The sequence below is a fragment of the Hemitrygon akajei genome, chromosome 5 (genome assembly GCF_048418815.1).
Source record: "Hemitrygon akajei chromosome 5, sHemAka1.3, whole genome shotgun sequence".
Lineage (NCBI taxonomy): Eukaryota > Metazoa > Chordata > Chondrichthyes > Myliobatiformes > Dasyatidae > Hemitrygon > Hemitrygon akajei.
The window spans coordinates 69,995,955-70,009,413 of NC_133128.1; the positions used below are offsets into that span (position 1 = coordinate 69,995,955).

At 41.3% G+C, this 13,459-nt stretch overlaps 1 protein-coding gene across 6 annotated transcripts in view; it reads left to right on the forward strand.

Annotated features, from left to right (window-relative positions):
- The window catches only part of grik1a (glutamate receptor, ionotropic, kainate 1a), a 363,004-nt gene that overhangs the window by 307,433 nt on the left and 42,112 nt on the right, over positions 1 to 13,459 (forward strand). For all 6 annotated transcript variants that reach the window (XM_073045690.1, XM_073045693.1, XM_073045692.1 and 3 more), the window contains one exon: positions 1,726 to 1,943. In XM_073045690.1, coding sequence (XP_072901791.1) covers positions 1,726 to 1,943 — 218 coding nt within the window. The remainder of the gene's footprint in view (positions 1 to 1,725; positions 1,944 to 13,459) is intronic.

The window sequence follows — 13,459 nt, forward strand, 5'->3', positions numbered from 1 at the left end:
AATCAATGTTCAGGCCATCAGGTTGGAGGCTACCCAGATTGAATATGAGATCGTGCTTCTCCATCTCAGGTTGGCCTCATTTTGGCACAAGAGACCATGGACTGACATGTCGGAACAGGAATGGGAATTAAAATGTTTGGCCACTGGGAAGTTTTGCTTTTGGTGGATGGAGCAGAGGTGCTCGACGAAGCACGGATTATAATTAGTTTTCAACATAATGTCCTCAGGAGTTACTGCACCCCACAGAACAGGAAGATTTGATCTGTTTGGAACTAGCTAATCTCATTAGTGCCATTAGCAAGAGTGTGCTATTTGGTCCTGGTATTTCTGGGCAAGAGGATTGAATAATTGGTGAGAATTCCCACAGTGATCACTAGCCATTGCCTCCAGCTGGGAAATGTGCAAATCTTTATATTGGCATTGAATTCTAATGGTGTTCCAATTGTCTACTGACTATATCTGCACATGAGGATTGACACTTGGGAAAAGTACAGGGAATCTCTCAGCAGCCTGTGATCTGGATCTCAGCAAGAGTCAGGGGAACAAAATAAAATTTGGAGAGGAGGCAATGAGAAAGAGTAAATTGTCTGTTTCATAGGGTAAGTACATGCACGGCCATTGAGTATAGGTAATGACTGGCCAGAGTATTCTCTCATCTGTATGCCTTAGAATTGTTTAGGACTGAATTGGCCTTTCTGAGAAGGTGCTTAATGTATCTTTTTGTTTTAAAATAGAAATTAACCCTTAGCCCACTGTTTTGAAGATGCAATAATATTCCTGCTTTGTTTGATTCAGTGAATGAAGTGTCTATTTCCCTTCTTTCCGTTCTAAATATCTCTGTATTTTTTTACCTTTCTGTGTTTATTATTTGTGCAGATGAAGCTGCTAAAATTCATCCAGTCTCTGTCTTGTGCTTTCTTATTTATGTTATATTGTAAAACTTATGATGAAGCTGGAGTAAAGAAACTAAAAGTTCAGTTGTCTGAAATAGAGCTGCCCAACCAGTACTTAACTTGATGGTTTTCCCAAATATTTAAAATTGATCACCCATTTTTATATTCATTTACTTCCATTTCCCATGTTGAACTTTGCCTTGGAACTATTGTAATTTATAACATATGAAACCTTTTAAACCATCATATCTGTATAAACTCTTTTCAAAAGTAAAGCAGAATTAAGCTCTGTTCCCCAATTCTCAATGCCCTGTGACTCGCTCTGCTTGAACTACACTTCTAAATTTTACTTGCTTCAGTGGTTTCATTATATAACAAGCATTCAGGCCTCTCTATGAAAACACATTTTTGTATTGTCCCTCTTCACTTTGAGTTAATGGGCTATTGTTAACTCCCTGAATTTTCTCTTAATTTTCAAACTAATCACCTCTACTGTTGTCCAAGTAGTGCCCAGTATCCTAAGCATTTCATAACCTCACCTCAACAATCCTGGTATCGTCCTGTGGAATCGCATATCTTTCAATGCCACACAGCAGTATAATGTGATGTAAGGTCTCTTTTAAACTAGTGCTGAATTGTCTTTAGTGATAGTATTGATCACTTCAGTATTTTGAGTATTTAAACAGATTTTGTCCTGTGCTGCCTGGCCCATCATGTTTTACATAAGCTGTGGATTCTCTTTCTTTGTTCGTGGATGGTTTAGTGTTTGTCTGTCTAGAAACCTTCAATCCCTGAACTTAATAATATTTCCCTATTGCTACTGTTGTAACAGGATCAGAACTGATGCCCAAAGCCCTCTCCACAAGAATAGTGGGTGGAATCTGGTGGTTTTTTACATTAATTATAATCTCTTCATACACTGCCAACTTGGCTGCCTTTCTAACTGTGGAAAGAATGGATTCCCCCATAGACTCTGCGGATGACTTGGCAAAGCAAACCAAAATAGAATATGGTGCTGTCAGGGATGGATCCACAATGACTTTCTTTAAGGTAGGATTCTTCTTCTCTCTACAGCCTTACCACAGGCAGCCTCTGTGTGGCCATGCAAATGATACTGTACAGATCCAAATGTACTTCATAAATATTTAAATCCCTTTTTACCAACCTATTGTTCATAAGTTGCAAACAGGGATTCTGATATTAACTGGGACTCATGGCTTCAGGAATTTGTCTTATTATTTTTTTAAATCACTGAGTAAAAGAAATTGAACTTAATTATTCCTGTAGTTAGCTCTGCGGTTTGCTGTTTAGTTTAATTGCTGCCTTGATTAATAACTTGGTGGCTCTTTGTGATCATAACTTGTCTGAAGTAATCAGAACATGGTACAGATCTCTGATTATGGTGAATAGAAATTACTGCTCAAGATAGGAGCAAACTGATTTTTGGAACATTTGTATGATAATCCTCTGCAGTTAAAACATGGAGAGTTATATGTCTTATGAATTGGTTATTTAGTCCATAAAATAACCCACTAACAGCGTTTTAAAAAAGAATATTGTTAGTCTATTGATAACATCTGGGCTGTAAAGATACATCACTAGTTTTTTTTTATTATAGTAAGAGAACTCTTATTCCAGGAACAGAACATCATGCAAAGAATTCATGTAGTAGAAAATCTAGGGCTTTTCAGAATCAGAATCAGGAATGTGTTGTGAAATTTGTTAACTTGCTGGCAGCAGTTCAATGCAAAAAAAGAGTAAAAAAACCCTGTGAATTACAGTATGCAGAGGTGTGTGTGTGTGTGTGTGTGTGTGTGTGTGTGTGTGTGTGTGTGTGTGTGTGTGTGTGTGTGTGTGTGTGTGTGTGTGTGTGTGTGTGTGTGTGTGTGTGTGTGTGTGTGTGTGTGTGTGTGTGTGTGTGTGTGTGTGTGTGTGTGTGTGTGTGTGTGTGTGTGTGTGTAAAATAATTAAATAAGTAGTGCCAAAATAGAAATCTAATGAAGTAGCGAGGTAGTGTTCATGGGCTCAATATCCATTCAGAAATTGGATGGCAAAGGAGAAGAAGCTGTTCCAAAATCAGTAAGTGTGTGCCTTCAGGCTTCTATACTTCCTCCCTGATGGCAGCAATGAGAACAAGGCTTGATCTAAGTGATGGTGTCCTTAATGACGGTCACCACCTTTCTAAGGCATTGCTCCTTGAAGATGTCCTGGATACTGCGGACACGAGTGCTTATGATGGAGCTGACTAAGTTTACAATGCTCTGCAGCTTACTTTGATCCTGTGCAGTAGCCGCCCCCAACCCCACACTAGGCGGTGATGCAGCCAATTAGAATGCCCTCCACAGTACATTTATAGAAATTTTCAAGTACTTTAAGTGATATACCAGTTCTTCTCAAACTCCTAATGAAATATAGCCACTGTCATGCCTACTTGGTAGCTGCATCAATATGTTCAGTCCAGGTTAGTTCCTCAGAGATATTGACACCCAGGAACTTGAGGTTGTTCACTCTTTCCACTTCTGAATCTTCTATGAGGACTGGTGTGTGTTCCCTTGTCTTACCCTTACATCCTACCAAGATTTCCTGTCCATTTTGTAGAAAATCCTGTGATACCTGGTGACTTTCATGCTTATGATGCACTGTAAGTAAATTCAGAAAGCCTATGTGGAATGGCTTGCAAGCCATATAAAACAATTGCTTAAAATACCAGGTGCTGATCTTCATATTTTATTTAATATAAAGCAAAGGAAGAAAACACTCTGAGCTCTACTGGGATCCTTGTATAACATCTGTATGCACCACATGTCCAGCTATCACTCCCTTCACTCAAATGTGTTACTAAATGTGGATATTAAACTTGTCATTTTGCAATATTTATGGCTATTCTTATTCATTTGAACAGACAGAGATGAAGTGGTTGTTGTGTTTTTGGTTTGCACTCTGAGGCTGTATTCATTGTGTTGATATAGTGACTCCCTCAGTGTTAGTGGCACCTAGAACATTAATCAGTGCCTAAATGTCTTCAGTGACGGTATTGAACATTCCTGTATTTGGGATGAGATGGGAGTGACTGGCTTTGCCATCAAGGCAGTATTTGAATGAGTGTGGCATTAAGATGCACTTGTCAAAAGTGCACAATGGTTCGGCACAGCCAAGAAGGGCTAAAAGGCCTGTTTCTGTGCTGTAATGTTCTATGGTCCTATGTATCCTCAATACTTCAGTGCTGAAGGTCCTCAGGCCAGTGTCCTTCATCTCGCTATCTTCAACTGCTTCAACAGTGAGTGTTCTTCAATCGTGAGGTCAGAAGTGGGAATGCTCACGAAATGATTGTACAATTCTATTTAAAACTCCTTAGCAAATGAAGCAGTCCATGCCTTCAGGCAGCAAGACCTAGACAATATACAGATATTGGCTGATTGGTACCAAGACACATTAATTTGGTGGTTGCATGCGGAGGAAATTTATAAACGACACTCAGGCTAATTAATTTGTATGATCAACTAAACCGAAGTATATTGTTAAATAGAATTCTTTATTGAAGGCAGTAATTCTTAAATGAACAATAGTACATGAATACATCAATTTATTAGGAGTACTATAATTTAATACAAACCTGCCCCATACAAGTGACAGTAATCAAGTACTGTTGCACTGTGTGTGAGTACGCGTTGCATAGACCTAGTTAATCCACTGTTAAAGATTTATGCATTGTTTATACCCAGGAAACTGTCAGTCCCTGCAGAGTAACTAAATTTAAGACTTCCACTGCACCTGTTGTTAAGAAATGATTACCAGTGTAAACTCTCCTACGCTCTCAGAGCACATTTTGTGAAAGCTGTAGGGGTGATGTTACACAAGCACAGTTTCCTTCAAATCACAAAGATATCACAGGTTAACAAAGATATCACACATCAACAAAGCTAAGTATTGCATGCAATTATGCACCAATTGATAATATTCATTTAGATAATAATTAACAGAACATGCCAGTGCATTTTAAAATCATAGCCATGTTCTTCCTAAATTGAGAATCAAAATCAGAATTGGGTTTAATATCACTGGCATAAGTAGTGAAATTTGTTGTTTTGCGGCCCCAGTACATTGCAATACTGTACATAACAATAAAATCTATAAGTTACAAGAAGTGTACTGCATTTAAAAAAAGAAAATTAAATTAAGTAACAAACAAGAGAAAATCTGCAGATGCTGGAAATCCAAGGAACACACACAAAATGCTGAAGGAACTTAGCAGGCCAGGCAGTATCTATGGAAAAGAGTACAGTCAATGTTTCAGGCCAAGACCCTTCAGCAGAACAAATTAAGTAAGTAGTGTAAAAAGAGATAGTGTTTATGAGTTCATTGTCCATTCAGAAATCTGATGGCGGAGGTGAAGAAGCTGTTCTTAAAACTTTGAGCATGTGTTCTTATGCTCCTCTACCTCCTCCTTGATGGTAGCAGTGGCAAGGGGGCATGTCCGGGTGATAGGGTCCTTAATGATGAAAGCTGCCTTTTTGAAGCTTCGTCTTTTGAAGGCTTCCTGGATGCTGGAGAAGCTAGTGTCCATGATGAAGATGGCTGGGTTGTCAATCCTCTGCAGCATTTTCCAATCCTGTGTAGTAGCTCCTCCATACTGCACGGTGTTGCAACCATTTAGAATGCTCTCCATGAACCTCTGTAGAAACTTGTGAGTGTCTTTGGTGAAATACCAATTTTCCTTGAGCTCCTAATGAAATCTAGCCGCTGCCGTGCCTTTTTTTGTAATTTCATCAATGTGTTGGGCACAGGATAGATCTTAAGAGATATTGAGATCCTGGAACTTGAAACTGCTGATCCCTTGATGAGGACTGGTGTGTGTTCCCTGAAGTCCGCAATCAATTCCTTAGTCTTACTGGGTTTGAGTGGAAGATCATTGCTTCAACACCACTCAACCAGCTGATCTATCTTACTCCTGTAAGCTTCCTCATCACCACCTGAAATAATGTCAACAGTAGCTGTGTTGTCGGCAGATCCATAGATGGCATTCGAACTGTGCCTAGCCACACAATCGTGAGTGCAGAGAGAGTAGAGCAGTGGCCTATGCAATCATTCTTGAGGAGCACCAGTGTTGACTGTCAGTGTGGAGGAGGTGTTATTTCCAATAGGCACAGACTATGGGGCTCCCAGTGAGGAAATCAAGAATTCAGTTGCAGAGGAAATTAAAGAGGCCCTCATTTTGAGCTGTTGATTAGAAATGAGGGTATGATCATGTCGAATGCTGAGCATGGGTATTACTATTGTCCAGGTGATCAAAGGCCAAGTGGCGAGCCCATGGGTTTGCATCTGCTGTAGACCAATTGTGGTGATAGGCAAATTGCAGTGGGTCCAGGTCCTTGCTTAAGCAGAAATTGATTCTAGCCATGATCGACCTGTGATGGCACTTTTTCCACAGTAGATGTGAGTGCCACTGGACAATAATCATTGAGGCAGCTCACCCTGATCTTCTTGGGAACTGGTATGATGATCACCTTTCTGAAGCAGGTGGAAACCTCTGACTGCGGCAGTGAGAGATTGAAGACTCTCTCCAGCTGGTTGGAACAGATTTTCAGAGATCTACCAGGTACACCATCAGAGCCTGACTCCTTACAAGGGTTCACCCTCTTGAAGGGTGTTCTGACGTTGGCTTCTGGGACAGCAATCGCAGGATCACCAGATGCTGCAGGGATTCACACAGGAATAGCTTTATTCTCTCTTTCAAAGCATGCATAAAAGGTGTTGGGCTCTCCTGGGAGTCAAACATTACAGCTGCTCATGATGTTAGACTTCACTTTGTAGGAAGTGATGGCCTGCAAACCCTGCCAGAGCTGCTACCCATCTGATTCTCTCTCTAACTGCAACTGGAATTGTTTTGCACCCTTAAAATAGCCCTCCGTAGGTTGTACCTGGACTTTTTGTATGGTTCAGGATCACCGGTCTTGAATGCCACAGATCTAAGACCTCAACAGGCTACAAATCTCCTGGTTCCTCAATCCGCTTTTGTTTTGGGTATGTCCAGTATGTTCTTGAAGGCTTTCACTCGTCCACACAGGTCTTGATGAAACCAGAGACGACTGTGGCGTGTTCATTCAGACTCAAAGATGAATCCCTGAATATTGTCCAGTCCACTGACTCGTAGCACTCCTCTGCCTCTCTTGATCCTCACCTCGAGTGCTGCTGTCTTTGGTCTCGGTCTGTATACTGGGAATAGAAGTACAGCCAGCTGATCAGACTTCCCAGAGTTTGGTGTGGGATGGCACAGTGAGCATTCTTGATGGTGATATAACAGTGGTCAAGTGTGTAGGTTTCTTTGGTAGAACAGGTGATGTGTTGGTGGTAGTTATTCAGAGACTTGTTCAAGCTGGCCTGGTTGAAATAACCCACAACGATATGGAAGGCATCAGTGTGCACAGTTTTGTGTCTGCTGATTACATTGGCCTGAAGCGGAATGTACACTGCGACCAGTTTGATGGTGGAAAACTCCCTCGGCAGATAAAATGGATGACATTTGACCGCTAGATGTTCCACATCAGGTAAGCAGAACTGTCAGGTTTGACCACCATGATGAATTAATCATAAAGCATTCTTCCCTTCCACTGCCTTTAGAAGACCGAATTGTCCAGTCTTTGCAGAGAATGGTGAATGTAAAGCTGTCAGGCTGCAGTGCTGGATGTGAAATAGCAGGGGACAGCCATGTTTTCGGAAAGCAGCGTACACAGATGCCTGCCCTTTAAATGTTCTGTGCTCTGAGAGAAACCAGTGCAACATACGCATTGGTTTCTCTTGAGACTTTGATTCATTACTATAAATTGGAACAGAGGACAGAAAATCTGATCTGTAATGGTTATGTTCAAAGCCACAGGCAAAACAGCTTTGGAGAATTCGTCCTTCTGCCTTTTGTTGCAGATTATTATGTGACTTTAGGTCTTAAATTGTAAAGGAATTGTTTGGTTTTATAGATATTTTCCATTTTATAACCTAATTCTATCCCCCCTTTCTTCTCCAGCATCCTCACACATAAAATACTTCCAGTTCCAGTGTCCATCTGTTTCAAAACTCCTGTTATAATCCTTTACATCTGGTTCACGATGCTCAGTGCACCATTTTGCAATCCCCTCTCCATTTGGATTCTCTGTATTGAAACAACTTCAAAGCTCAGCCACCTGTCCCACTTCCCAATCATTTTTCACGCCAGTCCACACTGAGCTGCAGCAGTGACCTGTCCTTCAACACCGTGAACTTAAAATCTTTCCATAACCTCATTATACACATGACTGTTCCCTCTAAAACAACTTCTGCATCTTCACTTTGGTCATTGTGGAATTCCAGGAGGGGAGGTCATAAGACCAGACATCCATAAGACACAGGAGCAGAATTAGTCCACTTGGCCTTTCACGTCTCCCCCACCATTTCATCATCCATTTCCCTCTCAATCCCATTCTCCTGCCTTCTCTCAGTAACCTCTCACACCCTGACTAATCTATCAACCTCCACTTTAAGTACACCTGGCCACCACAGCCACATGTTGCAATGCATTCCACAGATTAAGCACCTTCTGGCTAAGGAAATTCCTCCTGACGTTCATTCTAAATGGACATCCCTCTATCCTGAGGCTGTGCCCTCTGGTCCTAGACTCCTCCATTATAGGAAGCATTCTCTCCACATCCACTCGATCTAGGCATTTCAACATTTGAAACGTTTCAAAGAGATCCCCCCTTCATTCTTTCAAATTCCAGCAAGTATTGATCCAGAGCCATCAAAGCCTCTTCATACAATAATCTTTTCATTCCCAGAATCATGCTTGTGAACCTCCTCTGGACTCTTTCCAGTATCAGCCCATTCTATCTTAGATAAGGGGCCCAAAACTGCTCACAATACTTAAAATGAGGCCTCACCAGTACTTCATAAGACCTCAGCATTACATGCTTGCTTTTATATTCTAGTCCTCTCAAAATGAACACTAACATTACATTTGCCTTCCTCATCACCAACTGAACCTACAAGTTAATCTTCAGGAAACCTGCATGAGGACTCCGAAGTCCCTTTGTACCTCAGATTTTGAAGTTTTCTCCCCACTTTAGGCTACACTTTTATTCCTTCCACCGAAGTGCATGACCCTACACTTCCTGACACTGCCACTTCTTTGCCCATTTTCCTTCTGCCATCTCCCTGCTTCTACAACACTACCTGCCCCTCCACCAATCCATAAACTTGGCCACAAAGCCATCAATTCTGCCATCCAAATTATTGATATATAACATGCAAAGTAGCAGTCCCAACACCAGTCCCTGCAGAACTCCACTATTCACAGCCACCCAGAAAAGGCTCCCTTTATTCTTAGTCTTTGTCTCCCACTAATCAGCCAATCCTTTATGCATACTAGTGTCTTCCCTGTGATACCATGGGCACTTGCCTCGTTAAGCAGCTTCATGTGTGGCAGCTTGTCAAAGGCCTTCTGAACATACAAGCACACAACTTCCGCTGAATCTCCGTTGTATATCCTGCTTGTTAATTCCTCAAAGAATTCCAACAGATTTGTCAGGCAAGACCTCATCCTTAACGATCAACTTCAACACTGATGTCAGGCTAACTCAATAGGTTTCAACAGGTACATTTAGAGTCAGAAAAATGTATACAATATACATCCTGAAATTCTTCTTCTTTGCAAAATCCACAAAAACAGAAGGGTGCCCCAGAGAATGAATGACAGTTAAATGTTAGAACCCCAAAGTACCCCCCCATGTATACGCAGCAGCAAAGCAATGACCCAGCCACCAGCAAAATCCTACTAATTTTTTTGCTCATAACAGAGTGATAATCATGCCCTCTCTTTAGGTTTTCTGTTGGCTTTGTCAAGCACAGTTGTGTCATCCTGCCTTTAGAATACTTCTCTTTGGGATATATCAATCCTGTGTACAAGGGATGATTGATAAGTTCGTGGCCTAAGATAGAAGGAGATGAGCTATACAGCTCTCGTTACATGCACATGCAGATCAACTCTTTGAGTGATTATGCAGAAAGTTTGAAGTTAATGACTTTTGTGGTATTTCTGTTTCAGATAATTGAAAATTGCAAGTAAGCACTGTCTGAGAAAATGGACCTTAGGCCACAAACTTATCAATCACCCCTCATAGTCCTGGATGTTCCCAGAAACTCCAGTGTTTGTTGTTCTGCCATCAACCCTGCTAATGTTCCCTTCCAATCAACTTTGGCCAGCTCCTCACTCATGCCTATATATTTTTCTTTACTCCATTGTAATACTAATACATCTGACTTTAGCTTCTCCATCTCCAATTGCAGGGTGAATTCTATCATTTTATGATCACCCCCTCCTATGGGTTCCTTTACCTTGAGCTCCCAAGTCAAATCTCGCACTTTGCACAACTCCCAATCCAGAATAGCTCAATCATGAACTGCTCCAGAAAGCCATCTCATATGCATTCTACAAATTCTCTCTTTTGGGATCCAGCACCAACCTGATTTTCCCAAACCAAGTCAAGTGAACACACTCTGGCCCTCAGTGGCGGGTCACTGGTTTAAAGAGTGAGCAGCTTCAAAGTCCTGTGCATCAACGATCTACCCTGGGCAAACACATTGATGCAATCACAAAGAAGGCACTCCAGTGGCTCTACTTTGTTAGGAGCTTGAGAAGATTTGGTATGTCACCAAGCACTCTTGCAGATTTTGATAGATATGCCTCATGGTAGTGGTGAGAAGAGAGCATGGCCTGGTTGTATCATGGGCTCCGGTGCACAGGATTGCAAGAGGCTGCAGAGAGTTGTAGACTCAACCAGCACCACCAGGCTCAGCCACCCCACCTTTGAGAACATCTTCAAGGAGCAGTTCTTTGAAAAGGAAGCATCCATCACAAAGGACCCACACCATCTAGGACATGCCTACTTCTCAATACTACCATCGGGGTCACTCAGGAGATGGTTGGTATGCTTCATGACCAATCTCTCGAAGCACTTCATTACAGTGAATGTAAGCGCTACTGGACTATAGTCATTGAAGCAAATTGTCACATTCTTCTTGGGCACTGGTATGATAGAAGCCTGATTGAAGAGGTTGGTACCTCAGTCTGTTGAAGTGAGAGGCTGAAGATGACCATAAACACCTCTTTAATAAGTAATTAATTATAAAGAATATTATTTATACTGAATTGGATGTTCTTTTGTTTTTGTTGCTTTGTCTACTTGTCCATTTCATAGACACGTAGAAAACCTACAGCATAATATAGGCTCTTCAGCCCACAATGCTGTGCCGAACATGTACTTACTTTTGAAATTACCTAGGGTTACCCATAGCCCTCTGTTTTTCTAAGCTCCATGTACCTATCCAAGAGGCTCTTAAAAGACCCTATTTGCATCCGCCTCCACTACCGTCGCTGGCAGCCCATTCCACACACTCACCACTCACTGTGTAAAAGACTTACCCCAACATGTCCTCTGGACCTACTTCCAAGCACCTTTAAACTGTGCCATTTTTAATTTGTTTTCTCTCCTTTTCTTACCCATGTATCCCTACCTTGATATTACTTTCTGTACTGAAGGGTTATTTTTGTAACATGCTACTGACCAATCATCTGCATTAAAATATATTTGAATTGCCATTGGATCTTCATTCTATTAGTTCTAAGCTTGTAGGCAACATACATTAAACACCTGGACTAATCTAGCACATATCCCCTCAGACTCTGTAGCAAAAGGCAATCAATTTCTTTGACGAACCAAGATCTGATATTCTGCACTCTGCAACTCCCAGATAGGTGATGGATGTAATTGAATGTAGAAGCTCATAAAAGGTCAGTGGAACTAGGCTGATCTGGGAAATGGTGTGGTTTCAAAGAAACATAATATATCAGGCTGCATTAACAGAGGGTTGGAATATAAATGAGAATGTTCCTTTACTACATATAGTTAGGACTGATATAGTTCTGGTCACTTAAAGGAGGATAGTATTTTAAAAATGCGTATCAGGATTTAGGTGCAGAAGCGATATCAGGGTAGGTTTTCTTACACAGAGAATGGTGAGTACGTGGAATGGGCTGTCAGCGACGGTAGTGGAATCGGATATGTAGAAACATAGAAAACCTACAGCATAATACAGGCCCTTTGGCCCACAAAGCTGTGCTGAACATGCCCCTACCTTAGAACTACCTAGGCTTTACCCATAGCCCTCCATTTTTCTAAGCTCCATGTAGCCATCCAGGAGTCTTTTAAAAGACCCTATCGTTTCCGCCTCCATCGCCGTTGCCGGTAGCCCATTCCATGCACTCACCACTCTCTGTGTTAAAAAAAAAAAAAAAAAAAAAAAAAAAAAAAAAAAAAACCTACCCCTGACATCTCCTCTGTACCTACTTCCAGGCACCTTAAAACTGCCCTCTCGTGTTAGCCATCTCAACCCTGGGAAAAAGCCTCTGACTATCCACACAATCAATGCCTCTCATTATTTTGTACACCTCTATCAGGTCACCTCTCATCCTCCGTCGCTCCAAGGAGAAAAGGCCGAGTTCACTGAACCTATTCTCATAAGGCATGCTCCCCAATCTAGGCAACATCCTTGTAAATCTCCTCTGCACCCTTTCTATGGCTTCCACATCCTTCCTGTAGTGAGGCAACCAGAATTGAGCACAGTACTCCAAGTGGGGTCTGACCAGGGTCCTATATAGCTGCAACATTACCTCTCGGCACTTAAACTCAATCCCATGGTTGATGAAGGACAAATCATTGTATGCCTTCTTAACCACATATGATAGGGTCTTTTAAGAAACTCCTGGACAGGTACATGGTGCCCAGAAAAATAGACGGCTCTGGGTAACCCTAGGTAATTTCTCAGATAAGGACATATTCGGCATAGCTTTGTGCGCCGAAGGGCCTGTATTGTGCTGTAGGTTTTCTATGTTTCTAGGATCAAAAATTTAAGGTAATGTCTTCTCTAATCTGAAGAAATTAGATAAAGGAAGATATCAATGTTCTCTCATTAAGTCTTAAGTAATATAAACAGAATTCATACAAATGATGAGGCGAAGTTATTGGTCGTTGACAAGTTTTCCCCAGCCCTTTTGCAAGAGATGGGAAGATGGGGGCAAAAGTCAAAAATTTGAAACAAGAAGAAAATCAAACCAAACAATTTCATCTGAACTGTAATAGAGTTGTGCAGAGTGAACCTTTGAAAGTAATTTATTCCTTTCTGGTAAAAGAGAAAAAAACTTCTATCATCTTGTGTTGTTGGGATATCCAGCATTTATTGCATGACTCGCGTGCCCTTGAATGAGAGAGCCACCTTTTAGAAGCACCACAGTGTTTGTGATGAAGCTACTCCCAATTGATTGAAGGGTATTACCAGAAGGTAAGATTGTATTTTAAAGGAATTTGGGGCTGCAATATTGTACCAGCAAACTCTTAAGTTGACTGGAGAAAAACCGGTTAGATGAAATTGTTGAAAAGTTAATAAAATGAATGCATCAGAATATAGGGAAATCCTGATACATTCTGCAAGAGAGCTGTGACTTGGGAGAAGATTTGTTTTCCAGCAAAACAATGACCCCAAAG